Source organism: Lindgomyces ingoldianus (assembly GCF_010093535.1).
Source record: "Lindgomyces ingoldianus strain ATCC 200398 unplaced genomic scaffold BDR25scaffold_4, whole genome shotgun sequence".
Taxonomy (NCBI): domain Eukaryota; kingdom Fungi; phylum Ascomycota; class Dothideomycetes; order Pleosporales; family Lindgomycetaceae; genus Lindgomyces; species Lindgomyces ingoldianus.
In genome coordinates, this window is record NW_022985165.1 from 1,693,842 (window position 1) to 1,720,464 (window position 26,623).

Genomic DNA, 26,623 nt, shown 5'->3' on the forward strand with positions numbered 1-26,623 from the left:
CAAAGTGCAGAATTCGGGAGAGTGAGCATGTATAACGATTTACTACCGGAAGGAGGACCGGCGCAGAAATTTGCAGACTTCGATACCCGATTTTACCGGCGTGTTCAGGTTTTCGAGAAACCCGGTGAGGGTGGGCTGAGGGGTATTGGAAAAATTATCAAGTCCACAGCGATTCAACCAGCGCCGGGTATGGAGGAAGAACTCGAACGTTGGTACAGGGAAGAGCACCTCGAGGAAATTTCACAGATGCCTGGATGGAGAAAGAGTACAAGGTATGTGTTGGTTTTCAAGGTCCAGAGTAAAGATGATCCGAAGGCGGAGGAGGCGCCGAAGTATCTTGCAATCCATGAGTTCGAGGAAGGGGCAGAGGCTAGGAGAATGCCGAAGGAGATGTGGACTGAAAGGACAAAGAGAATTGTGGGGAATGCTGTGAGGATTGATGAAGGAATTTTCGAGTATCTATGGGGAACGGCAGAAACGGATATAGGGTTGTGAGGGAAAGTCGAGAGTAGAGAGTCGAGCCCCTGAATTTTGACTTTGAGGAGCGCACACGACAGGATATAACCTCATATGAAGGGAAAGGTTTGAAAGAATTTGCTTTGGAAATTTAGTTTGCCTCATAGCTTTGAAATAAGAAGGTTTAGCTATATTCTTAGGTCGTCACTGACACTATATATACGTAATAGAGGTGAAAGAATGAGAAGAATGAGGATATGCGAGAAGGAACGCTTGCCTTTTCATTTGACAATTAAATGCCTTGACCTGTTGAACGCAAAAAATTTGACTTAGGAGTAAGGAGTTGAGAAAAGTGCCGAGCAGTCCTACACCCGAGAGGTGCCACTATCAGCCAAAAGAGAGGAGAGATTTATTGGAAAAATCGAAACCGCGTGGCCACCATGACAGATCTCCGTCACATTGTGGATGCCTGAGGACGGTTGGTGATGCCTGGTACCTGTCTTGCAATGGGCCAATCATGGAACCACGCGGCTCCACACTAAGCGATCATGCTTGCAACTGCTTTGCAAGGACTCCTTATGGATTTTGCATCCAAAGCTCACCTTTGGTCTACCCTCGGCCCTGGCGCGAGCGATAGTCAAGGGCCATCACAGCGGGGAAGACGGGAAGCGGCCGCCCTTAAGCCAACATTCGGCCTGTCACAACTTTTCGCCCCTCAGGGGCACGGCAAACGAGTTTCGGCCGTCTCGACGTGCCGGCAAAGTCTCCTTGATTTGTGAACGACATAATGAGCTCGTTTTGGACTGGGTTTTGGCTGCTGCACCACGACGGTGCCTTGCTTTTTCATGTCAGTCCCTGGCCCAAGCTCCCAACTTTCTTGCCCGAAGGATGGGGCTTCGAGCAAACGAGTGAGGAGTCAGATTTTCACCATCTTCTTTTTATTTCCATCAATTGTGGGTTGCTCATCCCGATTGAAAGAAGATAAGTATCGGATCACTTCTGTTCAGATGCATTTCATTCTTCTGTCCTTTTATCGAAAAAGATGGCCACTTTTTCCCTCGTGTCACAGCCCCTGTGCTCGACCAGGAGCTAGGACCAGGGTCTGAGCTTTCTGCCCTCCGCCCTGAGTCCCTGACTCTTAGACCACCACTTATATAACTCTTTTAGGTTAAGCGGTGCATGTGATATCGCGTTGGTACGTTTCGCAGGTCGGGTCCCACCCGACGCGTCCAATCCGCGTATTCCTTCACTCAAGGCATGTACGCAGCTCAGATAGCGGCCTCCCCAAGGCGGCCTGCATATATATTAGGACCGGCTGCCTCATTTTGTATTGCCCATATCCCTCTCCCTCCCCTGTCTCGTTTCTGCCTGAGGATTCCCATTCGATACAAGCTTGCGTGACACTTTCATAGGGTTTGTTGCCTATCCAGAGAAACTATAAATACCCGCCACGCCTCATTTCCAATCTTCTCCACCAGTCGCATTTCAACGAATCTCATCACCAGCCGTCATGTTCTCATCAAACCGATCAAGATATGGTGGTGAGAGCTTCTCGAAGCATCGAGCCAGCAAATCTAAATCGAATAAGAAGAACCCATCATTTAGAGACCCATCATCGACAAGAAAAGTCGAGAGATTGGCACAGCAAGCTCAAGCATCGTCGCCACAGTCTAATCAAACGTCCCCTACAATCGGAAGGTAAGTTCCACTGCATCCTTCTGATCGAACGTCGATGGCTAATGATGGATTCTATCAGTGCAATCATCACATTATCTGTCGGCCGCGAGCAACGACTCTTCGCTGCTCATGAAGACGTCCTCTGCCACTCACCGTTCTTCGCTACCGCCTGCCGCGACCAGTTCTTCTCCACAACCAACAAACGAATCGAATTACCCGACGAAGAACCTGAAGTGTTTTCCTCTCTCCTTGAGTATCTCTATAAAGGTGATTACTATCCTCGACTTGAGTACGACAAGCGTCGCAATTCTTGGAACCTCGAAGACGGAGGCAACGGGAATGGAAATGGAAATGGAACGGCCGAGGCGATTGTGTATACACCCCAAGGGCCGATCCTAAAGGATACGGTGATCTATTGCGCCGCAGACAGATACGGACTCCATGAACTCAAGAAGTTAGCGCTGAAGAAGCAGGGGCTACAATCTGGAATCCAGTGCAGCACTATTCTTTCATCTGCACGATTTGCGTATGCACATACTCCTGACAACGACTCGAAACTTCGAGCACATTACCTTGCCCTCATCATCCGCGCCCGCCACACATTCAAACGCAGCGGTACGATGCAGAACGAGATGGAAAACGGTGGAAAACTATTCTTCGATCTCTTCGTCGCGATGGTGAATCACATGGACGACTTGGCTCAGAAGACGCCTCGTTAGGTCCACACAATACTACATCGCCACTCATCACGGCGTCCGACCGGACTCATCCCAATCTAGTCGCGACCTTGTTCGACACTCTTCACCTTGGCACCATGGATGTTGACACAGCCTCGCTATTATGTCGTCTCCGCGTATATCCCTTTTCTCTACCATCACTCTGACTCATATTTCTCCCCCCTGATTCATCATTTGCCACGACAACACGTCAATACCCCCAACACCAATATCAACTTCGCTCCGAGCTTCTCCGGAAGACCAATACCCGCAACCCACTCTTGATATTCCACGTGCATCAACCTAATATTCTTGTATATTACTTCCCTCGATCTCGCCCCCAGGCATCAACTCGCTCATATCGAACGACTCTCGACGAGGAATTAGCTTTATCTATCTGCTTCCTTGTTCCTTTTCCTTTGCAAGGCGTTCCGGCTCTATGATACCATACCATTCAGGCACTCATTTGCCAACTCATTGTACTATATCTATCCCTCTCTCTTTATCATTTTACCTCTGATGATTGCGTTTCGTTCCGGCCACAAGATTGCGAATGATAGTCCGGCCATTTTCGTCGACCGTTTGACAGGATTCTATTTTACTCACTCCAAAATATCAATCTCAAAAAGATGGAACGCATACGTGACTATGTCACGGCAGCTCAGAAGCTGTTCTCATTTTCATTTTCACTCTCATACATCACATTTCTCTTTTTCCCAACTTCCCTCCCCTTCGTAATAACGGCCGCGATTGTATTCCTTATTTTCTTCTGCGGGAAAAACAGATGAATGAGTGTCTTACACAAATTGCAATACAAGGATCGTAGGATTTTGATATTGTTTGTCACGTTGGGTGGATTGGATACGTGTTGTCACCATATATATATACGCGGGGATTGGATGAGAACTTGGATGCTATTGTTTTAAGAAAGGTGGACTGAAGGGCAAATAGCATTCAAAGTTTTGTCGTTATCATGACGAATTCTCACAGAATTAGCGGGGATACTAAGCGTGAGAACTCTGTGATACATTGTCTTGGTTTACTCAACACATGGTGTGATGAAAATAGAGAGAAATCTTCACCCTGCAAGCCATTGTCTCACCCATTCCACGGCCAATCCTCCCATATTCCAGAAGCGGTAACCGGAAGCAAATCCTTTGCAAGCCTTACAAACTTACTTGGTATCACAAAGGCCCCTTATTCACTGTACCACCGTTGCGTATTTGCGGTCGTCCCAACAAATTTTGACCTGCATGCCAAGTCCCCATTCCAATCTCATCCCACCAACTTCTCCCACCTTATCCACCCGCAAGGATTCAGACCAGGCCGTCCCATATATGCGGGTCATTAGTTTCATTTTCTGCCTTAAAAGGCAACGCCCACGCCCCAGAGAGCGTGGCGCGGCCAGAGCATAGAGAAGAGAGAGGACAGAAAACGGCACGGTAAGAAAGTGAGACAACAGCCGCACAGATTTGAAGGAAAGAAATGATCAGGCATAGCCTCCGTTGTCTGTTACCACGAGGTGTGTGAGTCACTAGGTGAGGACGAGTACAACGGACCTGACGCACACAAGCACGCATCCACCCAGCAAACATCTGGAGGCTTCCCATTCCGCTCGGTGACTGATTAAGGCGAACGCAAGCCGTAAGGAAGTCTGAACAAGACAAGACAAGACACAATCGGCACATGGACGAACAGTCACACAGTGACAAACACTCCCCTAGCCCCAACAAGGATGTTGTGGCAGATCCAAATTAGCTTCGCCATCTCAGGAGGCTTGACCTTCGCTCAGCGGTGGAGAAAGCAGATGGAGGGTGGATAACACTACTAATTGGTTGGTGGGTTTTTGGTGGGGGGAAGTATACGCGGTATCAGGTGATAGCGTGGCTGCGGTCTGTGCGCGGCGCGGGCGCGGGTCAGAACTTTTTGAATCCTGGCCGCGCAGTTCGGAGGGATCTCGCTCGTAAAACTTAGATTGTGTGGCAATCAAGACGGGTGTGCGTCGCATGTGTGTGACGGATTTGGAGGCACGAATCATGCAAGGACGGGTGCACATAGTTGAAGAAATGATGCTCAGTGTGAGCGATGGGGTAAATCGTTTCTCGTTATCATCTCTAATCTGGCAAGGCCGGAGTCCCTTTCGCGACCGACCACCTGCATGCATCTCGACTGCAGCGCAGATGGGCGTCGCTGCTTATCAGCCAATAACGCCGCAGGGCGTGGGTCCAGGAGTTGCTGGGTGCAGAAGGGTGAAAGGTACTTTAGGCATCAGACCCCTGTTCCCGGGAAGGCACCCTTCTTGTTCAGCACTACCATTGCATGTTCTCTGGAGATATAGCCCTTCATAAGGCCCTACGCCGGTTATTAGCACGGCTCAAGCATTGCCGCGGAGGTTCTGGAAGCGTTGCAGCGTTGCCTGGCCGAAGCGAGTTTGCCTCCGGATAAGGCATTCCCATGCCACCAGGCAACATTCTGCATGAGACATTCGGGAAGGATGGTGAGCGGTGGGTTAGGGTTGCAGGTGGTGACAATGCATAAGCGCTGAGAGAGAGTACTTGCCTTGTAAATCATATTTGCGATCATGCACTCGACTTCATCGTCCTCCAAGACCTGGCCGCTGCCTTCTCCACCGATGTCCATCCTCAAGGCGGCCGCGAACTCCGCCAGTGTGATCCTCGTCCTCCTTATCCTGTCCGCCTCGGTCTGGCCTTCCTTCAATTCTTCAAAGCCTCCCGCGATGAAAACCTTGCGTAAGAGATTTCGTAATGCGATGTCCCGGCCTCGTTCGAGCGTAAGGTAGATGCGACGCTTCACGAATTCTTCTTCGCCCGCCAGAAGCGCATTGTCGAATCCTGTGAGGTCCCCCCCTTTGATGCAGTTAACAAGAGGGCCGAATCTTCTCTGGAGGCCGGGAAAGCGGGCGAGAAGGTCTTGGCTGGGTACGTTGTGTTTTGCGACAAGACGACAAGGTATGAGATAGGTGAGGATGAGTCTGCCAAGTTAGCGGCAGCTGTTGCCTAGGTTAGTGCTCGAGACTTACTCTTGGTTCTTGGTAGCTGCGACATGGCAGAGGCTCCACGCTTCGGTAAGCAATACTTCCGCCTGTGCGATGGTCAGAAGATCGTCGGTGAGCGCTTTAATAGACCGAACGAACCTTTGCATAGTCTTCTTGTAGGAAGGCTAGAATGCCTGTGTAGTATTTGTAGGTTACTTGATGCGCTTTCGGGAATAACGGCAGAGGTGGGAGGTCGGGTTGGGCTTCGATTGATCTAACTACGTTCTTTGATAGGTTAATAGTTTTGAGCTACAGGCGGGGTCTCGTCAGTGATGCAACGCAGTTGAGATACAGGAGGCCATACACACCTTAAAATAAGTCTTGAATTGGAGGTTCGCCATGTAATAGGTGCCCCATTTGCGGGACTCATTTAAGTCAGGGTTCCTGTCCACGATCTCAGCAATTGTGCCTGCAACAGCCGTAATAGGCCGGACTCACCGATCCCCAAGACATAAAGCGAACATCCTGTTGAACAACCGCGCTGCTTCCTCAAGCTTCTCCGTCTTCGCCAACGAGTCGACAACGTCGTCTTGGAAGCCTGAATTGAATGTCACATTGCCCTTTGTGCTCGCTAGCTGTTCGTCTGCCTTGATAGCGAACTTCCTCAGGTTTGTTGCAGCATGATACATACACACAACAGCCCAGAATGGAAGCGTCCCATTGGAGACGTATCTTTGAATGCTGTCGGTAAGCGCTTTCCACGCGTCGTACACAGCAACCCATATGCGGTCCTCCAGGCGTCCCTGGTTTGTAGCCTCTTCTACCGCAAGTATTTCGCCAACGGCCTTCCAATAGAGCACAAATATATCGGTCCACGCGTTGCTTTCTTCGGGCGAAATTCTGCTGCTCTTGCTGTATTTGAGGGCATAGCGGATCTCAGGCTCGATCTGTTGTTCATTGGACGCACGGTAAAAGTCGTAGAGTCGGCCAGCGTCGTCCGGCGGGGCGACTGGACTCAGCAGGGCGGAGACAGCGTATCCATTCCCGCTTGCGTGGGCACGGCGGAAGGGTTCTATAATTGCTTCCATGCTTACTCCGGGAACCAAGTGTCGACCATGTTTAGCAACAGATGGCGAGCTTGGTTGAGCTTTGTCGAGTTTATCTGTGTCGTCAGTGGTTGCGGCTAATATTCGGCGCCGTGCACGATCCACTTCAACCGGCGCCGGAAAATCTGCCTCCGTAAGCGAGCCCACAGATTTTCTAACCTTGCCCATCAAGTTGGACTTCATCGACAGCGACGACAGCCCACTAACCCAACAGCCACATTCAAGGTGAGAGATTCTTGAAATAATTTGCCATAATAGCACTGCTAACTTTCATGCAGATGGGTAAGAAGACCCCCCTCACACCGATAAACAGCTCAGCAATTGCATTTCGAACCGGCCCACACACAACCACGTCGCCCTCTTGTTGGACTTCTTACCTGCACACGCATATTCCTCTTGTAGGATCCGTAGAAAAGATGGGTGTGTAACTGAAGGGAAGCGCTAGGGTGGAAATGGAGGACTCTGTCGCTCGCTGGAAATTGGAAAAGCGTTCATCACGAAAACTTATTAAGGACGAGAAGTCACCCGATGCACCATTCGACACAATTTGCAACGACCCCAACCCGCACGGATAACATCTGAATGCAATTGCTGGGCTGGACGATTTGACGCTTGCCATAGGATGGTGCTAACGGTATCCTAGGTCGTCTCCAGGAATACCAGGTCATCGGGCGCCATCTGCCCACAGAGGCCAACCCCACCCCTAAGCTCTACCGAATGCGCATATTTGCCCCCAACGATGTCGTTGCGAAATCAAGGTTCTGGTACTTCCTTGGAAAGTTGCGAAAGATCAAGAAGGCGAACGGCGAGATTGTCTCGTTGAACCAGGTGCGTTGCAATAGGCTTGATGGATACAATATGCTCAATACCGATCTAATGGGGAGAACACTGAGATGCTAATGTTGTGCTTCTAGATCTACGAGAAGCGCCCCCAGAAGGTCAAGAACTTTGGCATCTGGATCCGCTACGACTCTCGCTCCGGCACTCACAACATGTACAAGGAGTACCGTGAGATGTCCCGGTGTGAAGCCGTACATGCCCTCTATCAGGATATGGCTGCCCGTCACCGATCTCGTTTCAGGTCAATTCACGTATGAACGTCCAACTTCCGCCCAACAACTGTCTTTCTAACCACAACTATATAGATCCTAAAGGTCGTCGAGGTGGAGAAGACCAATGACATCCGCCGCCCCTACATCAAGCAGCTCCTCACCAAGGACCTCAAGTTCCCGCTCCCACACCGTGTCAACAAGGTCACCAGCAAGAAGCTCTTCGCTGCCCACCGACCATCAACCTTCTATTGAGCGTCTTTTCTTTCGTGTGGTGTGGACTGGACTGGATGGGAAGGGATGAAATGGCTTTCCGAACCCTTTCTGCATAGCTTCAAAAATGAAGTACAATATAAACGAATCAAAATACCTAACTTGCGTTGTCGAACGAACGGAGTAGTGATGTGCCGCACACAAGAAGGCAAATTGCAGTTCATATTCAACGCCTTCAAAATTGCAGAGCTGAACTTGCCGTTTCAAATTGCCCAAATAACTGAATGATCACAGGTCTAGGACGTTGATGCTTGCGCTGCAAGATCGTGACAGATGTAAATTCATCCGTTGGCAGCAGATTACGAGATAGCGTAACACACAACTGATAGCTCTCCATACTCAATACACTGCACTGCTCTGTGCATTCATTCATATGAGATATACGTCAAATTCCCTCGGGCCCCATTAATCATCCTAAACCCTAAGCAAACAAAAATCATCTACTGCCTAAACCATCACTAACCCCTTACGTTAACCCAGCCCGGGACTCAAATCTTCGCCTTCCCACTCGGATCCACCTTCGCTCGTCCCACAACATCAATCGGCATCCACCATGGATAAGCAGAGACATTTGTGTTCTCCATTGTGCCTTTGAATTTGGCTGGTCGTTTCTCCATGAAGGATTGCACGCCTTCCTTGTTATCCCTAATTTGTAACGGGGAAGGTTAGCTTGTCTTTCTGTCTGTAATCCAGTCTAGGAATTACTCTGGGAGCATTGTCCCAATTATGCATCCGTAAGGGTCGATTACATCAAAGGGAAGAGGGGTGAGGGATTAGGATAAGGGGGGGAGGGGGAGAAGCGTACCCGCTCTGAAACAACTCAAACAGAATCCTCGAATCCAACAAATGCGTGCCCTCAGCACTCCCGGTATCCCTAAACATCATCTCCTTCATCAAATACGTACTCACCACACTCGTATTCTTCACAACCTCTGTCGCAATCTCCAGCGCCCGGGGTAAAACCCCCTCCGCCGTATCCACTGTCTCCGCAAACAAGCCACCCCATATCGCATCCCCCGCCTCGTACGTGGATCCAGTGGTGACGGCTGCCATGGCGCGGGAATGCCCGATTAATCGTGGTAAGAAGAAGGAGGAGCAGGCTTCCATAACGAGTCCGCGGCGCGCGAATACGAAGCCGATTTTGGCATGGCGATATGCGATCCGGATATTCATGGGTAGTGTCATGGTTATGCCAACGCCGACGGCGGAGCCTTGGAGGGCGCCGATGGTGGGCTTACGGCAGTGGTGGATGGCAAGGGTTACCCGGCCGCCACTGGAGGGGGGACATTAGCTTAGTAGCATTGGAGAAGGGAAGGAGTTTCTAATCGGGATGCGCAGAGAGAGACCAGATGGAGGGACGAAATTGAACATAAACACAACTTCGAAAAGACTTAATAGTGAACACCAGGCAGGGCAGACGCTCCAATCTCTCCTCGCCCTCAAATCCTCAAACTTCAAATCAAAACGAGCATACCCATCCCTATGTTCATTAACAGGTTCAAACCCGCCCTTAAACCCGACCTCCAAGTCCGCCCCAACACAAAATATCCGCCCATGTCCTGTCACCACAATACACTTTATGCGATCATCGACGTCAAACATGCCGTACGCTTCCTCCAACTCTAACATCATGGTATTCGTAAATGCATTGTAGTTCTTCGGTCGGTACAGCGTGAGTATGATTATCGACGGGTCTTTTTCGTAATGTTTAGTTTTGATTTGTGTGAATGGAACGTCGTTGTAGCTTATGGGAAGCTTGATTGGGGTGCGGGGTTGTGGCATTGCGGACAAGGGATTTGACTTGAGTGTGAATCGTTCCAAGAAAGGTTGGAGGGAGAGATTCAAAGACGGAAGATATGTATCTAAAGTGCTGGAAGGTGAGTGGGCAGTGTAAGTAGTGAGATCAAAAAAGACGTTCAAATATCAATAGCTGCTCTAACTAGCTCGTGTCTCCGCCATGCGCTGATGGTTAAAGTGGAGAGTCTGGAGAAAGCGGCCGAGGTTGAAAGTTTGGACGGACTTCCGGCTTGGCAGGAATTAGTGATCTATGCGTGTGGACCGTGCCGAGTCGAGGACCTCGACTCTTCAGCTGACATCACTAATCACATCTTTGTCACTTCGAGAAAGTTTGTCATCTAGGAGGGAGGCCTCTATTTCACGTGTAACCGCTATCCGCCAAGCTATACTCAGCCTTATAGTTCTTTCATGTCGCCCAAAGAAATTGATGCACACTCCCATGTAACGCACAGATTTTCCTTCTGTACAATATACCTATACTTTAACTATCTATATCGCTACTAATATAGGAAATATTAAAGCTACACTAGTATTATTAAATACATAAAACTTAAGAGAATTACTATTTTCTCGGACTTGGCCATGGTCGTTCAAACGTTAGTTCCTTGGAGATATGCTTGAGCCGCAACACTGAATCTCATTTTTTCGTCTTACCTCAGCTTTTTGTGGCGTTGGTTGTTCCCGTGGGTTTCTTCTGTGGGTGGTATTGATTATGTACGGGGAATATGATTCCTTGCATATCCGTTTGAAAAGTCGCAAGGAACATGGGTTCTACAAGAAGTGATTTACTCTGGACTGAGGGCCCGAGGAGCTTTGGGATTTATATAGTATGATGAGACCCCAAGCCCAAGGTTGTTGAGCAGCCTATTATAGAGCCCTCCCGTTTACAGAAGTAGTTGAGTTGTATACAACTGGAACAGGGGCTTGCATCACGAAGGGAGCTTCTTTTCATTGGTCAAGCCAGAAGACAAGTAGGGATGATGTTAGGAAGCTATTTCCACTGTTCCGTTCGATCTTATTTTCTTACTGCTGCTACTACTACTACTACTACTACTACTACTACTCAGCGTGAATCTCTAGGCCAAGTATCATCTACCCAATATTAAGACCTGTACTGGTTCCTTTCTCGGAAATAGTCAGCACGTGGTTCGTCTTACATCTAGATTGCCCCTTAATGCTTCCTGCCTACATTGAATTTGTTCTCATCTACATACAATCCTCCTATCCTTTTGCATCATACCCTCACATTGAAATTCAGGCATAAGAGTGTTCCAATGCTCGTAAACTGACTTTGATGGCTGTGGTTAAGGCCAGCATTACTTCCGCATCACTTTCTGTGTGATGTTGGACGAATGAGATTTGTGCAGCCACTAGCATCTAGGCTCGTGATTGGTGAATACATGGATGGCATCCTTGAGCATCGCCTTGCCAACCCCCTATCTTCAATTTATTCGGATTCAAAGGGGGATTATTCTTAAAGATCGTATGAATTATTACTCTATGCTAAGTCCCCTGCGCTAAGTTTACATTCGTGTCGGAAGTCGCAGAGTTCCATAATAAGCACACTACATTGAATTTCACCTCCACTCAGATCCCACTTCACCTTGGGATATGTGTTCAAACTTCACACCTCATCTGTTAACCCCAACCCCACTTTTACCACTCGGCGATAACTCGAGGATCTCTAGGCGGTGCGATCGTACTCGTCATTGCCCTCTGCATCCTTGAGGAAATGGGTGTCCTGGGGAAAGGTTAATCCGTATCTGACGAAGTTTCAACGCGTGGCGTGGACTGAGAAGAGGGCGAAGGAAGAGGGGGAAATGGGACAAGTGACGGAGAAGAGAAGGGGGAATAAAAGCTCGCTAGAGACTGCGGGCCGAGTGGGAAGTGAGTAGGTGAGGGGGGAGGTTGAATATGCAGCTGATGGGAAGGGCTCCGGTTCCAAAAATTCTTGAGGAGAGAAGCAAACGGAAGACCTGGAATCTAGTTGAAGGAGGGCGGCACGCTGAAACACGACGTGGCGAACGAAGGAAGGGAGTAGCCCAATAGTAAGCTATCGAAACGGCTACCCGTAATGCGATGATAGTGCCCAAGAAGGTGTGCCTTGAAGAGGTAGGAAAGGCCCTCCACTGTCGGAAGTATACGCCTCAAAAGGTGGAATATGAAATACGAAGAAAATACGTTCTTTACAAACGTCTGTTAATTGAAAATGCGCATATTGTCGCTATGACATAAACAACCTGTATGGATTTAAGCATTTCATCGTAAAGTGAAGGTCCGGATTACACTCACGGATACGAACCAAAAAGAGATACCTATCCAAACCCGAGAAAGTCCAAGACTAGCGGCAAACATGTTCTGTATGATGGGGTCGGCAATGAGCAAACCAATATTCTCAACGATCTGGGTGATGCCGAAGAAACGACCTCGGTAGTTATCATCAATCCAAGAGGTAGTTAACGCGAGAAGGCAAGCTCGACAGCCGAATCCTGCGCTAAAGATCAGAACGCCTAACGAAGGTCAGAATAACCCAAGATGGGCCGAAGAAGCTTTGGTGGGTGAATTTCCGCACCGAATATAAGACAATCAGTCCGTGGCGCAATTCCGATCATGAATGCGCCTATGGATAAGAAACCTAGACTACCACGCAGAATCCAAAGGTCAATAGTTCGAGTCCTCCATCCATATCGATGCTGAAGTATTGATGGAACCCACGAAAGAACAGGACCGAGTATAATTAGATTGACTGCTGCGATTTCGGATATGAGCAGTGCTGCGCTCGAGAATGTCCAGCGGAATTTAACGGTGGCATATTGCAGGAGCAAGTTAAGCGTGGCAAGTCGAAATTGACCAACGACGAAAATCGGGGCAGCGAGGAGCACATTTCGATGACGCATTAGTGCTCTGGAGTTCCGAATTTGAATGCCAGAGCTTCTTTCCCAATGCTGGGACTGTCGACGTTCTCCATAAGCATCTCGTGACGAGGACGGAGGGTCTTCCGGATGTCTTCTCTCTGTTCTAGGGCGTGTCTCAGGGATGAAAAATGTTGAAGCCAGGCACATGAGGAGGAGTGTGATTCCCAAAAGGAACGATAGCCACAATGACGTCGAGATGGAAAATGAGGCGATGGCTGGACCCACCAGCTCAGCGAGAAGATATAAAGAGTAAGTGTAGTACATGATCTGGCTACGGTATCGTTCCCCCGCTGCTTCAACGGTCATGAGTATTATTGTGGCATTAACTTGACAGATTCCACCACCGAACAAATACATCACGGCGGATAGCCATATTGCTTTGAGTGGGAAAATTGAAGGAATATAACCTGCAAACCAAAATCAGTATATTCTACGCCATTTCATTCCTCTAACACTATGAATTTAAAACCCACCGACAAGAAGTATCCATAAAAATCCCGCGAGGACACTAGCAATGCTGCTTGCCAAAGCAAATTTTCGACCCAGTGTATCTGAAGCTTTTCCTAACGGAAAAGCTACTATGAATACTTTGAGGAGCATCAATATTGGTACGCTGATCTAACAAGGAAACCCACCTGGTAGAGTATCGAAGAACCCTTTCCATCCCTTCAAGCGTGCAAGATCTCCCTGAATAGGCTCGATCTTACAATCATAGTACCCACCAGACCGAGTCGACGACCTCTTAGAGTAGTAAGCATCGCATATCACATTCTCGAACAGAACTGTGAGGGGAGCATATGTGACGAAATTGAACATCTCCACAATAAAAAATAAGGCTAGGCAACACAAAGTGAGGCGAGAAATATTCTTCCGCGGCACTCGACGAACAACATCTCGTGTGGCCGCATCATTTTGGTTCGATGCAAGCAGAGAGGCAGCTTCACTGCCATCATGGAGATCTGGGCTGTCGGACATGGTCAGTGTTAACGATGGTGTTGGAATGGAGAATGACGCATACCCCCGAATTTGCGAGGCAGAGCCTCAACGTTACAAGTGACGGCCGACTCGCGTTATGTAAGCGTCCCATATTTTGGGGAGTCAAACTGATAAGTAGTAGTAGCCGACGGGGACATTCACAGGACACCCACAGAGACTCATTATAGGCTCGAAGACTTAGAGTCACGCCATATTCACCCCCAATTGTAATTGCCGTCTACGCCAATAGACACGGTGTAATTCTCAGCTTGATAGTGGTTGGGGACAATATATTACATGCATCATATCTTTGATCCATACCATTTCCGGCGACTGCGTCTTCACAGCTTGGTATTTCATGCAACCCCTCTTCCAACATTTTTGGCATATATAGCGTTGAAAACAGCCCAACGCTCTTTATACGGGTGCCAAACCAAAAACGTTTCCACCAGCCCTATACTTCTAGCCTCTCGACTGATCCGTTTCAACTGGTGAGTATGCTAGCAAAGACACATCTAGTATGCTAATAAGAACCCAGCCAGACTTAGAATGCCGCTCGCCGATAAGCGCGATGAGAAGGTGGAGGAAGTCTCTTGGTCGAGCAAGGTAGAGGGAAAAGTGAAGAAGGATACTCGTGTCCAGCCGTGGAAAGCGATGTTCAGTGAAGAGGTGAACAATAAGACCGATCGGGCACCCGATTTCTCACTCTTGGACCCCGACCAGCCTATGACGAATGGTGTCGCAGGGTAGTCTGCAAAACGGCTACCCTAACTATGGTTAGTTTTCCTTTTGTCTCCGTTCGTGAATGGATCCTAAATAAGCTATAGTACGGGACTGGAACTATATCTCTGGATGGAAAGTTAGCCCTTGATGAGAGTTAGGCAGTGAAATCAATGTATTGGGTGTACCAGCTTCTTTCTTTCCATAAATTGATGATTGCAATTCAAGTCGACGTGACTCCAACGTGTCATGCACTTTAAGACCCTTTCTGACCTATCGTGACGCCCCGGCATCGAATTCATTGTAGTTCCTGTGCAGATGGCGTACTGGGGCATGTGCGGGGGCACTCTCAAAAGCTTGCATCTGCATCTACGCGACATCGTATGCCTGGCCCGAGACTAGTAGATAAGCCTGAAGTCTGCCCTTGGGGACTGGGAGCACACTTCGCATGCCCAGTACTCATCGCGACACCTCTTGTCATCAGAGCGTCTCAACATGGCTGGACCTCGAGATGAACGAACCCACTTCTTGTACTTGAAATGGTCGGATCTTTACAATCGGGAAAAGCCTTTCCAGCTCTTCCTCGATATCCCAAAGGAGTCGCCAGACCAACGGAAGTCGAACTTGGTATATGAAGAAGGTCCGGAAGAAATAGTGCACGATGTGCGGGGACGAGAATCCGAGTTTTCAATCGATAACAACGGTTTCACATACATCAAGCACAGCACCAAGCTCTCTAGCGAGCAGTTCGAGGATCATGCTGCAGTTGAAGGCTGCTATCTCCCAGAATGCGAGAAGCTCCTCCGGAAGCACCTCGAGGGCGTTGACCGCGTCCATTTTTTTGATTGGAGGGTAAGTGTTGGCTCACTGTGGGAAATCTACGCCTACTACTAATTTTACTTTGATAGTTGAGGAATAATTCTCTATCAAAGTGGTATGGGAAGCTCGTGAATTTAAGCGACCCGGCTCAGCCCCTTCCACCGGAGAAACATGTTCATGTTGGTGAGATATGGCTCAAAGTTCACTGTAAAGAACCCAGACTTACGGTAACGGTAGATCAGGCCCCGGATGCTGTTGTCCGCAGAGTTCATTTGCACCTCGGTGACGACGCTGAATACTTGCTGAAAGGGCGTGTTCGAACTATCAAGTAAATATTGTAACCACTAACCAATGCCTGTTATCCCAGCTAACTAAATCAGTGTTTGGAAGCCACTGAACGGCCCGATTGAAGACTGGCCGCTAGCTGTCTGCGATGGGAAGACCGTCAAGGATGAAAATATGATTGAAACGGATCATATCCGCAGGCAGTATGATGGCACGACCATGTACGCGCAGTACAGTGAAGGAATGAAATGGTATTTCATGAGCCAGCAACAGAATGACGATGTGCTGCTGCTCAAGAACTTCGATTCGAATTCTGACGTTCTCGCAAGATGTAAGTCATAATTGTAGACCTCATTTGACACCGTCGCTTGGGCTGACGACCCAGATGCTCCTCATGCTTCGTTTGGACTTGCAAACGAAGGGGCTGCTCCGAGACAGAGCATAGAAGTTCGTGCCTTGGTTTTTACTTATCCTAAGAATTGTTGACACTCAGCGAGGATGGGACGACGAAAAGTGCGATGGGTGTGATAGGTGTGATGAATATAATGTGAGGGGTGGAAATCGACGCTACAGGACTGCAAATCACATCTTTTGTGCTAGCGCAGCACAGACAAATGTCCACCCATCCTCTGTCCACGTCATGTACAAGGTGGTTTGCTGAAGATGCGAGACAGTGAAACCAACATGCTGGTAATAGATATCTGTGGTGGTCCGTGACGGGTCGAAAAGGCAGGGCGACCCCCACCTCAAGCAAGTTTCACCGATTTCCTCCACCACTCCCAGGGCCGTCAGTCGGCCTGGTAAGCACAAAGCTGGCACACCGCAGCGTCCTTCCAGGCTCCCTCCGTCTATCACCTTTTATAATTCTGGATGAACGTTAACCCTATCCAACCCATCCTGCAAGGCGCGGGTAGACTTCGGAACTTCCGTTCCTTCGGTTACGTTTCTCGGGCAGCTAAGCAACCCCCCCCCCCCGCCCGCTACCGGGCCGAAATTACAAGATGCGCCCCATGTCGCGAATACGACGGCGCGATCTCGAAATCATCATGTTCGTCTCATTCGCCATTCTGGTTGTGCTTGCCCTGCAACAGCTAGCTGGAACTACAACAACTACACACTTCCCTTTTCACGCTCAAAAGGGATATGGCAACAGCTCTTCACCTGTTCGTGGGGCAGTCGCGTCTTTGAGCTCAATATGTAGCAACATTGGCCTTGATTTGCTGAAGAAGGGCGGAAATGCGGCAGATGCAGTATGTTTTCCGGCAATGGCAAAAGAAGAGAAATCGCAAGGCACTAACTGAGGTTGAAGATGGTTGGGACTGAATTCTGCTTAGGAGTGAACTGTAAGTTCTTCTTCATCGAACCAGACTCGCCAATGCTGACCTACTTGTCTGGAGTACTATATCTCACAGGCATAGGAGGAGGTGGCTTCATGCTCATTCGTAGTGCATCCGGAGAGTATGAAGTTGTGGACTTTCGAGAAACGGCACCAGCTGGCTCAACTGAGGACATGTTCAAGGACGGAAGCGTCCATTCAATATATGGGGGTTTGGCTAGGTTTGGCTTTCTTAAATATCACCCAGAGCCACACAGGCTGATATATGGCATAGTGGAGTTCCTGGTACCGTAAGAGGTCTCGAATACCTTCACCACAATTACGGTCGCTTGCCGTGGCCAGATCTGCTTCGGCCCTCCATCAAGCTCGCGAGAACGGGTTTTCCGGTAAACGAGGAGATGGTCTCACATATGGACCGCCTGGATGATACAATCTTTGTCGACGACTCCGCCTGGGCGATTGATTTCGCACCAAATGGCACTAGACTTGGCATAGGAGACACTTTGACGAGGAGACGGTACGCCGATCTCTTGGAGATGCTAGCGGAGCGTGGACCAAGCGCATTCTATTCCGGGTCCATAGCTGCGGCGACTATTTCTGCCCTGAGCCGTACTGGTGGAATCATGACGTTAGAAGACCTAGCGAACTACACGGTCACAGTCCGCCAGCCTCAGCAGATTACGTACCGAGATTTCAGGCTTGTCAGCACTGGCGCACCCACAAGCGGCGCCGTTGTTCTCAATGTGCTGAAGACCTTGGAGGGCTATCACGACATTTGGGATCCAGCCCACCTAAACCTTAGCACTCATCGTTTCGATGAAGCAATTCGCTTCGGCTATGGTGCTGTAAGCTTAACATATGCAGTGAATGCTTGTGAGTGATGGCACTGACAATTGTAGCGAACGAAACTTGGAGATCCATCATTCAACGATACGGTAAATAAATTTGAAGCGGAGATGCTGACAAACCAAACGTCTCTTGCGATTCGCAACAAAATACTGGATTCCAGTACGCAACCAGTATCGGCATATAACCCTGATAACATTGAGAGCTTGGAAACGTAAGGAACCCCCTTAGAATATGTCTAGAGTTTCTAATCCAGTTGTAGGCCAGGCACTTCAAATGTTGTGACTGCCGATGACAGCGGCTTGACAGTATCCTTGATAAGTACCATCAATCTAAATTTTGGCTCTACCATTATGGTGCCTGAGACAGGCCTGTTGATGAACAACGAAATGAATGACTTCTCAATCGCTGGAACTAGCGATGCTTTCGGATTTGTTCCATCGCCCGCCAACCTCATAAGGCCCGGAAAGAGGCCGTTCTCGTCTAGCACACCTGTTATTGTAGAGTTCCTTTCGAACAGCACATTGTACTTTGTCACTGGTGCCTCAGGAGGTTCGAGAATCATTACTGCAACTCTTCAATCGCTTTGGTATGTCCTTGATCGACGCTTGAACATCTATGAGGCTTTAGCAGAGCCACGATTTCACGATCAACTTAACCCTGATGTCGTTAGTATTTTCATACACCTTTTTTTTCAAGATACTAAAGCATGCCTAGATTTCATTCGACTATGACTATGATAATAGCACTGTAGCTTACATGAAAGCGCTCGGACACAATGTCTCATGGATGGGACACTCCTCCGGAATGAACGCATTGCTAAGATATCCGAACGGCAGCTTTGAGGCAGTTGGGGAACCCAAATTTAAAGGGGCTGGCGGGGTTTCCTTATAGATACTCCTGTTCACATCCTTTAAAGCTTTCTCAAATTAAATTCTTTTCATTATTCGCATGAAGCTCAAAAATTTTCCAGATACATGATCTTTTGCTCCATATCCGTCATATTCTCCAGGCACTTCTCCTCCCCCTTTTTAACGGCAGTGAAGAAATCCAGCAGCTGCGGCCCTAAAAGCACATCCAGTCCCATATGATTCGATGCGCAAAGGTGTAATGCCTCCTTGAGTGTCGCCGGTAGCTGGGTCTCAAGTTGGAGCTGCTTCATTTCCGCTCCGTCGAGATTGGCTAAGAAGTCCCGATTATCTCTCCAGACAAGAGCCTCGCTTTCTTGAACGCCTAGGACCCCTGCAGCAATGAATGTGGCTAGCACTAAATAGAAATTTGCAGTTCCGTCAATTGTTTTCAGCTCCCAATGCCCTTTATCTATCTCCCGAATAGGGGCCCCGCGATTCTGAGTTCCTCGCGTCACCCATCCCGAAAATGCAAGCCCATGCCGCTTGAAACTGTCTCTGGAAGGCATCCCATAGCCACATAGCAGTGGCAGACGTCGTAGTATGCCTGCTAGGAATGATTCTTGAATCTCCTGCACTTTCTCATCGCTATCACACTCATCAACATGTACAGATAGATGTACGTGTTGACCAAGACAATAAAGTCTTGCGAAAGGCTTTGGCAGAAATGTTGCCTGAAAGCCATGCTGTACAGCGGTTTGCTTTACAATCTCGAGACTCTGATTCCAGGTGTCAACTGCCGAGAGGACTGAAAGCGGACCAGTGGCTATCTCATAACTGTTCCTTGCAGATTCTGCGTGAAATTGCTCCACGTAAATATCTGCGGCCTGTAGTGCTTCCACACACTCTCCCAGGCACTTCCCTCGAGAGTCTCTCATCGCAGAGGCCGAACTCCAGTAATTGTACCCGGCGGGTCCATCGCCAGTCAGTGCCTGTTGTCGATCCTTCTCATCCATGAGATGGAATTCCATTTCAAAACCAACTAATAGAGATACCCTCAGCTCGGACTCAACCTTGTTGAGCAAGCTTTGAAGCATGCTTCGGGGACATCGTAGAAACGGCGCTGAAGGGTTGACATCAGTGTGACCAGACGCTTCTTCTGACACATTGCAAAGCACGGAGGCATGGCCGTGCTTCAAGAGTCGCAACGAGCTCCAATCAGGCCAGAGGCCGTTCACACCCCCAGGGCGAAAATTTCGGGGTAGGGAGGGGCCTTGAGCGAAACCAATCAGGCTGAACGCGCCTGCTTGGAGAGGGCGATGCTGCCTGATAAGCCGGAGGCTGTGATCAGTCGGTAATATTCGTACCCGAAGGACGCCAGAGAGATCCGCCCAGTGGTAGTGAATGAATTTGACGTCGGGATGGCTGCCCAAGAATTCAACAGCAAGCCGCAAGTTCAGCTGATGGTCTCCTGTATGCAATGTAATAGTAGGGTTTACAGCCATGATGCCCAGGGGATGCTGTATCGCAAGGAATCGGTGAGACTGTGTAAAACAAGACTTCCTCGAATGAGCTTTATGAAAAATGGATTTCAGTTGCTTTTTATCGAAATCGCATGACCATTGATTGCCCAGGCAGAAAACGCCGCAAAACAAGAACTCTGTATGGTCTCACTTGTACCTCGAACTCTATTGGAGACTGATATTCCCGCCACTGGAACCCTGCGCTGCCCCTCCTCGAAAATGCCCAATCGTTGTCACATGAGAGTGTACAGTTGTTTTCCGAGCGCTACGTTCTCTTCTCTTCTAGAAAAGCCTTAACACTTGTTCACAATCTATACTAGGTCTATCCAGAAAAGAAGTGAGGATTCGTTACAGCAAATATGCAATACAAAGCAGACTCTAGAAATATGGAACGCACGCAACCCACTAACGTAGTCAGCAGGATTGTGCCTGAGGAAGACCGGCACTTGAGCTGCTTATATGCCTTGCCCCGTTTTGATGCGAAACCTCTCTCCGATGAGATATGTGCAGGGTATCAGTACCCAAATTGTCGACAAGGTCACGGAACTGGGCTCGAAGGCGCCGCTGATACCACCACCCGATGTACGCGGCCGCGACGAGAAAGGCTGTGGCTGATAAGCCGCACGGCGTCCAGTATCTTCTCGCGTTATTAATCTTCTCATCACTATTGCTTCCAAGATAGACTTGAGCATTCGAGTTGTAGCGGTCCCACCAATGCCATATCTATGTATCAAATTAAAATTCGGTTCAGACAACAAGAAATAATTTTCCTGGGGGCTTACTTACGGGGAAAAAGCATAAACAATTCACGTAGAGGTTGATGAACGTGAAGACTAACAATTTCAGTATCAGAATCAAAGTACCTGATCTAAGGTTCAAGATGCGTACTGGTACTAAGGATGGAAAAGAAGAAGGTTGCCAAAACACCCAGAAAGCCTAGAATATACCAAGGAAGCTTCTGCGCCCACGATCCCCTGGGGGGAGATCCTAGAGTAAGAAATTCGCCTTTAGAATCTCTTTTCCAAAGGCGAACATCGACTATCCAGAGAATCGTGAGTAGTATTTGGGCTGAGACATAGACAAGAATAGCGCCAGAGCGACAACTAATACCGACAACTGGCGTGACGTAACTAGAAAAATCATTAATTTTGAACCAGGTGGATCTAGATCTGACCTACCTGATCATTATCCCAAACAAGGATGGAATTACAAGGAGGAACATGGCGGGGAAAATGCAGTAGAAAAGCCATTTCGTTGTCCCAAGGTGAAGTACTTCACTCTTAACAGAAGGAAGGGAGTTTTCTGCGGAGAGACTTGACAGCCACATTGCTTTGTTTGTCCCGCGATTCCATAGCGACGCTGAGTGGTAGATACTTTGGTAAGAGGGCTGATAAAGCATCGCATAAAAGCTGCTAAGCCATTTACGTGATGATCCCAACGAAAACCTGCCTTTGTCGACTGCAGTGCTTGAGCCTGGTGAATGGCTCAGCTCATCCAAGTCCGCGCTAGAATACTGGGACGCCACGCAGTTCCAAGAACTTGGGTTGTTGCCAGCGAGGAGAACACTGCTCACGATCGCGACGTGTGGTATGATCATCCAGAACATGCCAAATGCCAGGCGATGCGCAGTAGATCTATCACGGTCAGATCCCCAATACGAATTCAAAGAGGGATGATTTAGTTTACGATATTCCGTAGGTCGATTGTATTTCAATTAGCGCAAATATGAATCCTCCCATGAAGAAGATGATCGCTGCCCCGACCGTTGAACCAAAGCTGTATTGTGATTCTAGCATAGACTTCAGGCGGGCTTTGGTCGTCGTGATGTAAGAAAGAACACTAGGTGCAGGTACGTAGTTTTCACTAGGGAGTTCCTGCGTAATAGCGTTCATGTGACCCCATGCAGGCGATTGATCGAGATTGCCGATGAGAACTGCGTATAGAAGCCGAGCTTGATCTCGCAATGATATATCTCGTTTTCTAACTAATAGTGTGATAACACGAAGGTCAAGTACTGCCTCGAAGATACCGGATATCAACATCGGGCCTGCCAGAGCGAGAACTGTGGCCAGCCAGATGAGGATATCAAGTGCGACTATGATAAATGCTACGGTCGCCTTGAGCGGGAGGACGACTGCTTTCGACAGAGTGCTTCCATTGCGGGGAAATAGAACATCTGGGACCTGGATTCTGCGTCTTCGGGGAATGCTGAGACAAAATACGACCGAGGGAATGATGAAGGCGACCAAAGGCTGGATCCAAAAACTGTATCGTTCAGGTTTGGAGATCTCCCAGCCGGGACAATTCTTGTTGCACCATCTCCATGTCACCCATACTTGTCTTGGCTGGCCTTGTGATCCGTTGTAGCTGGCTCCACAAGGAAATTGGTACTGGAGAAACGTCGATATGTTGCCGCTGAGGTGAATTTGACCAGGCTTGAATTGAAGTTGTCCGTCAATTATCTCCAAGGATTCATTGACGGCAAGGCGACAACAGTAGCCAAAATTTTGACCTCCTAAATAGGGGTTTTTGGTGGGCTTTGCTTGTTCCAAATGAGCAAGCTGGTTGTTGAAGATGTCTCCGAGTGACTGGTAAGGCCCAGCAGCACGCGCACACAGGCATAACCAGTACAAGGCTATGATTCGAAGTAAGGGCCGGCATGCCATTTCGAAGAGGTAATTTAACGATACTGGATAATCTCTGCTCTGAAACTAGGAGGGCTTCAGTGAGGGAGGATATGAACCTTTATGTAAGATCTGCATTTTTTGCCTACCAGGCCACAAGACTATATTCGTGCGAAGGTGATTCAAAGGCGTTCGACCTGCCTCAGAGAGTGTCACACAGGCTTTGCTTCCTTGCAAAAAAAATCGTATAACTCTCACACCTCGTTGGCGAAAGCAAAAGGGTCCAAGGGCTGAACCCCGTTAGCCATGATTCTGGGCGAGACGCTCCTGGGGCTGATATATTTTGGAGAGGTAGAGGGGCAGGAAAAAGAATCATAGGTCGAAATATAGAATAAGCAAAGTTTGGAGGCGTTTGACATCGCTTGACCCTGCCATGTTCTCACAAGAAATCCCATTTGGCAGGGGGCCGGATTTCGACTGGCTTACCATGTAGACATATTTGGATGGCAGAAATGTGCGGCTCAATGATCAAAATCCTCCTCGTTAGGATTTGCGGGACATTTAGTCCTGTGGTCACTTACTGTTCTCGTAGATCGTGAGTTACATCCCTTCTCTTTAGTGAATATTGTTCCATTTCGAGGGGTGTCTGATGTTAGTAAAGAGAGTGTAACGTACCTCTCGTATGACGCGTCGTGTAGGCCTCGTTTTCCTGCGATTCGAACCATGGGAACAAGGAAGTGAGGCTCTACGGGAGGTTGCATCAATCCTAGCCTCTTTCCTCTGAGGGTGGAAATCATTGCCTTCCACGCATCCCGATTAGCATGCAATTCTGATATGCCATGTGCATGCATATGAACACAAAACCCCACTTCTGCCCAACAACCCCATAGGCTAGTCATCACCATGCTGACTGCCATGCAGAATAGAAACATTTTACACCAGTAGCCTCCTAATTTAACTGCATTTCTGCCTGTTATGACACGGCCTTTTCAACAATCCGTGTGCCGAGAAGGTCTGAGCAGCCCACGTTTCAACCCACGCAATAGCTCATCCCATTAGCTAAGTTGCTCGTCGTTCACCGGCGCTCGCTTTGAGAAGTAGGACCTAAGGTCATTTAATCCTCGCGTTCTATAACCCCTGTCGTTCGATTGCTACCGATAAATCGAGGCTTGCATATTTGGGATTTCCCAAAGCAGCTGCTCGGTGAACAACATGTTGGAGAGTCTTAACCAAAGCCTTAATGCCTGACTGTCCTTCCGAGCCGGTGCCTCGAAATCTCGCGGTCTTGGATATAAGGACTTTGTTTTGTGCGATATTTGTTATATTCTTATATTCTTATTAAAGGTGACAGCCGCTGGAGTAATATTAGCAAGTCAACTACCTTCGATGCTTTCCTACCACTTCGGCACTTCTACGAATAAAATGCTAGGCTATAAATAGGCGATAATCGAGAGTAAATAAAGTAGCGCAAGGCTCCAGAGCTGCATGTGGAACGATTGACACTTCCCTCAAACGCACCCGCTGAATTCCACTGCGCCTCAACATTCTCCCTCCCCTGTCCCTTTGATCTTCCTGCGTTCCTAGCCCTCCTCTACTACTGGCTAAGCCCCTGCCGAAAACCCCTACCATCCTCAACCTTCCTTCCTCTCATGGGATTCCGAATTAACCGCTTGTATACGCGCTTACGAGAAGTTCTATTGGCAACGCAGCAACTCTCAGCTTCATCTGTACTTACCAACAAATCATCCCTAACCAATGTGCTTCTAAAATCTTTGCGTTCCCTGCCCCTTAAATTTGTGTTTTCTCCTCGTTCGGATTCGTTCTCTCAGCCTTGTGGCGGCATTCCGGTTGGCTGTGACCAAAAAAGACACGGAAGAACTCCAGATTTTAGATCTACGTCTCTAATGTAGCCCTTTCTTTGCCATCCATCTTCCCTATACCTTCCAGCTATGTCAGAAACGAAACTCCTGGATACCAAGACACTGGCCTTCCCTGATCATGTAGGTGATGATATCCCTCGATACTCGATACTTTCGCATACATGGAGCCGCCGAAGGTTAGCGTACCAGGAAATGTTCAATGCTATGGAAATAGTCAAACCTAAGCTACTCGGATTTATCAACAAGAGTTGGGTTATAGGATATCAATACACCTGGATTGATACATGCTGCATAGACGAAGCTACCAGAACGGAGCTCACCGAATCCATCACTTAATGTATTCATGGTACAGGGACTCCACGATTTGTCTCATATATCTTGGCGACGAGGATATTGAAAGGCCAATCCCGCGTGGTGTAAAGTCGAAGACCCGCGGTGGCTCAGCAGCGATTGATTCTTCGAGAACCCATAGCCCCATGAGGACTGTGTTTTCTTTGCGAGGTTGGTACAATATTTCGGTCCCGGATTTAGTTCTCTCATTAATCGCCTCTATTCTGAGGCATGTTCTTTAAGCAGGTGTAATCGAGAGTATCAGTGTTACTCAGAAGATGTGCTGCATTTCAGATAGACCGAGAGCTCGTTTAGAAGACGTAGCGTATTGCTAGTTAGGTCTTTTTGACATCCAAATGCCACTTCCTTGTAGGGAAGACGAGGAGCTTATATCGGACTCCAAGTGGAAGCTATATGGCGATCAGACGATCTTACCATTTTATTATCGGAAGATTCACCCCTTGAGGGTTTTGGATTTGCTGATCTCTCAGCTATCCGCGGCATGCTTTCCCCACATCCATCTGGGTTCACTCACTGAATCAATATGACCTCACACCAGGATCCGCCAATCGACATGCTACCCTACAGCCTCACCAATACTAGACTTCAAATATCTCTAGGACTTTCCCCGATCAGCGAAGCCTTAAATACCACCTCGGGCTCTGTGGCGCAGTCAAGCAGCAGACTGGTAGGTTCCTATTCTCCGCAGCGGAAAAACCGGCGATGAAAGTATCCGATCTGTAATTATGAAATAAGAACTGCCACAATTTTACGCGAGTGATGTCGAGCTGTGTTTTGGGATTCAATCAAGAGCGTGTCGCCAAACCTGTCTCCACATCCAGCCAGGTCCAAGACCTATTTCAAAGGCCAGCCTCCAACAGCTTACGATTAGGCCGAAGTCAAACATTTCCACATCTCTCCGTTAATATAAGCAAGCAATATATCCCGCACTCAACCGATGTTCGGATCCATCGTGGAAACAGACACAGATCTGGATATCCGTCGGCAAGCTAATTGCCATGGATTGAATCCTGGAGCGGAAACGAATGCCAGCTTCATCACTCTCGACATTCCTCGGGCTTCTGTGCGACCATAAGCGTCATTAAATGTGAGACATATGGTGGGCGTACAAGCTCGTATGTGGTCAAAAGCGCGTCCCAGCAAAGGGGGAAGAAGTGGGGGTCCGAGAGGTACTCTTGATCTCTATCCGACAAATGCCTAGCCTTTAGAGAATTTCGGACTTGCCCACACTTCCCGTGGAGAATTATTTATCTGGGAATTAAAGGCATATGCCGTGGTGCTGATACAGGGATGTCTTGTTGCTCGTGTCACGGTGGCTAGTGGGATGCGTTTTTCTTTTAAAAACAATTATGACGACGGTAATTGATAACAATAGGAGTAGAGGTAGCGAAATCCCAATGAGAAAAATTACTCTCTCATTCGTACCTTCCGC

General features: G+C 48.5%; 10 protein-coding genes across 10 annotated transcripts; 5 read left to right on the forward strand and 5 right to left on the reverse strand.

Moving 5' to 3' along the window:
• Window positions 1-1,963: 1,963 nt before the first annotated feature.
• Window positions 1,964-2,863, forward strand: BDR25DRAFT_278773 (uncharacterized protein; the record flags this gene model as incomplete). The annotated part of the gene is made up of 2 exons (XM_033687706.1): window positions 1,964-2,154; window positions 2,213-2,863. 2 exons carry the CDS (start codon window positions 1,967-1,969, stop codon window positions 2,850-2,852), a joined length of 828 nt encoding a protein of 275 aa, XP_033552861.1. The 3' UTR covers window positions 2,853-2,863.
• Window positions 2,864-4,946: 2,083 nt separating this feature from the next.
• Window positions 4,947-6,980, reverse strand: BDR25DRAFT_300851 (uncharacterized protein). Its single transcript, XM_033689457.1, has 6 exons — window positions 6,343-6,980; window positions 6,213-6,288; window positions 6,004-6,153; window positions 5,890-5,951; window positions 5,409-5,841; window positions 4,947-5,201 (listed from the first exon to the last, which is right to left on the reverse strand). Exons 1-6 carry the CDS (start codon window positions 6,930-6,932, stop codon window positions 5,118-5,120), a joined length of 1,395 nt encoding a protein of 464 aa, XP_033552862.1. The 5' UTR covers window positions 6,933-6,980; the 3' UTR covers window positions 4,947-5,117.
• Window positions 6,981-7,366: 386 nt separating this feature from the next.
• On the forward strand, window positions 7,367-8,379 carry BDR25DRAFT_331635 (60S ribosomal protein L20; the record flags this gene model as incomplete). The annotated part of the gene is made up of 4 exons (XM_033692657.1): window positions 7,367-7,370; window positions 7,594-7,778; window positions 7,865-8,041; window positions 8,096-8,379. The coding sequence occupies 4 exons, from the start codon at window positions 7,367-7,369 to the stop codon at window positions 8,252-8,254; spliced, it is 525 nt and encodes a 174-aa protein (XP_033552863.1). The 3' UTR covers window positions 8,255-8,379.
• Window positions 8,380-8,633: 254 nt separating this feature from the next.
• BDR25DRAFT_253663 (ClpP/crotonase) lies at window positions 8,634-10,252 on the reverse strand. Its single transcript, XM_033686255.1, has 3 exons — window positions 9,747-10,252; window positions 9,078-9,545; window positions 8,634-8,917 (listed from the first exon to the last, which is right to left on the reverse strand). Exons 1-3 carry the CDS (start codon window positions 10,052-10,054, stop codon window positions 8,761-8,763), a joined length of 933 nt encoding a protein of 310 aa, XP_033552864.1. The 5' UTR covers window positions 10,055-10,252; the 3' UTR covers window positions 8,634-8,760.
• Window positions 10,253-12,328: 2,076 nt separating this feature from the next.
• Window positions 12,329-13,959, reverse strand: BDR25DRAFT_278785 (MFS general substrate transporter; the record flags this gene model as incomplete). The annotated part of the gene is made up of 4 exons (XM_033687707.1): window positions 12,329-12,579; window positions 12,642-13,391; window positions 13,458-13,571; window positions 13,620-13,959. The coding sequence occupies 4 exons, from the start codon at window positions 13,957-13,959 to the stop codon at window positions 12,329-12,331; spliced, it is 1,455 nt and encodes a 484-aa protein (XP_033552865.1).
• A 1,215-nt stretch (window positions 13,960-15,174) lies between these two features.
• BDR25DRAFT_379689 (uncharacterized protein) lies at window positions 15,175-16,302 on the forward strand (the record flags this gene model as incomplete). The annotated part of the gene is made up of 5 exons (XM_033697630.1): window positions 15,175-15,531; window positions 15,588-15,681; window positions 15,712-15,826; window positions 15,879-16,114; window positions 16,169-16,302. 5 exons carry the CDS (start codon window positions 15,175-15,177, stop codon window positions 16,267-16,269), a joined length of 903 nt encoding a protein of 300 aa, XP_033552866.1. The 3' UTR covers window positions 16,270-16,302.
• A 527-nt stretch (window positions 16,303-16,829) lies between these two features.
• Window positions 16,830-18,859, forward strand: BDR25DRAFT_278787 (gamma-glutamyltransferase; the record flags this gene model as incomplete). The annotated part of the gene is made up of 7 exons (XM_033687708.1): window positions 16,830-17,033; window positions 17,093-17,126; window positions 17,181-17,340; window positions 17,394-17,964; window positions 18,019-18,179; window positions 18,228-18,633; window positions 18,683-18,859. The coding sequence occupies 7 exons, from the start codon at window positions 16,830-16,832 to the stop codon at window positions 18,857-18,859; spliced, it is 1,713 nt and encodes a 570-aa protein (XP_033552867.1).
• A 64-nt stretch (window positions 18,860-18,923) lies between these two features.
• BDR25DRAFT_278791 (glutamine synthetase/guanido kinase) lies at window positions 18,924-20,371 on the reverse strand (the record flags this gene model as incomplete). The annotated part of the gene is made up of 1 exon (XM_033687709.1): window positions 18,924-20,371. The coding sequence occupies exon 1, from the start codon at window positions 20,316-20,318 to the stop codon at window positions 18,924-18,926; it is 1,395 nt and encodes a 464-aa protein (XP_033552868.1). The 5' UTR covers window positions 20,319-20,371.
• Window positions 20,372-20,750: 379 nt separating this feature from the next.
• On the reverse strand, window positions 20,751-23,141 carry BDR25DRAFT_379698 (uncharacterized protein; the record flags this gene model as incomplete). Its single annotated transcript, XM_033697631.1, has 5 exons — window positions 22,023-23,141; window positions 21,515-21,970; window positions 21,225-21,466; window positions 21,123-21,169; window positions 20,751-21,059 (listed from the first exon to the last, which is right to left on the reverse strand). The coding sequence occupies exons 1-5, from the start codon at window positions 23,000-23,002 to the stop codon at window positions 20,751-20,753; spliced, it is 2,034 nt and encodes a 677-aa protein (XP_033552869.1). The 5' UTR covers window positions 23,003-23,141.
• Window positions 23,142-24,468: 1,327 nt separating this feature from the next.
• BDR25DRAFT_379702 (uncharacterized protein) lies at window positions 24,469-25,346 on the forward strand (the record flags this gene model as incomplete). The annotated part of the gene is made up of 1 exon (XM_033697632.1): window positions 24,469-25,346. A coding segment is annotated over one exon (402 nt), but the record flags the coding sequence as incomplete, so codon positions are not given.
• Between the last annotated feature and the right edge of the window lie 1,277 nt (window positions 25,347-26,623).

Bases quoted from the DNA above. Each gene is read 5' to 3' on its own strand.
- BDR25DRAFT_253663 (XM_033686255.1), bottom strand. From the start codon at position 10,054: ATGCCACAACCCCGCACCCCAATCAAGCTTCCCATAAGCTACAACGAC. The intron at 9,546-9,746 runs GTATGCTCGTTT...TCCCCCCTCCAG, and splicing joins GTTAATGAACATAGGGATGG to TGGCGGCCGGGTAACCCTTG. The intron at 8,918-9,077 runs GTACGCTTCTCC...GTTACAAATTAG, and splicing joins TTTGAGTTGTTTCAGAGCGG to GGATAACAAGGAAGGCGTGC.
- BDR25DRAFT_300851 (XM_033689457.1), bottom strand. From the start codon at position 6,932: ATGGAAGCAATTATAGAACCCTTCCGCCGTGCCCACGCAAGCGGGAAT. The intron at 6,154-6,212 runs GTGTGTATGGCC...CCCCGCCTGTAG, and splicing joins AATTCAAGACTTATTTTAAG to CTCAAAACTATTAACCTATC. The intron at 5,842-5,889 runs GTAAGTCTCGAG...CTAACTTGGCAG, and splicing joins GCAGCTACCAAGAACCAAGA to ACTCATCCTCACCTATCTCA.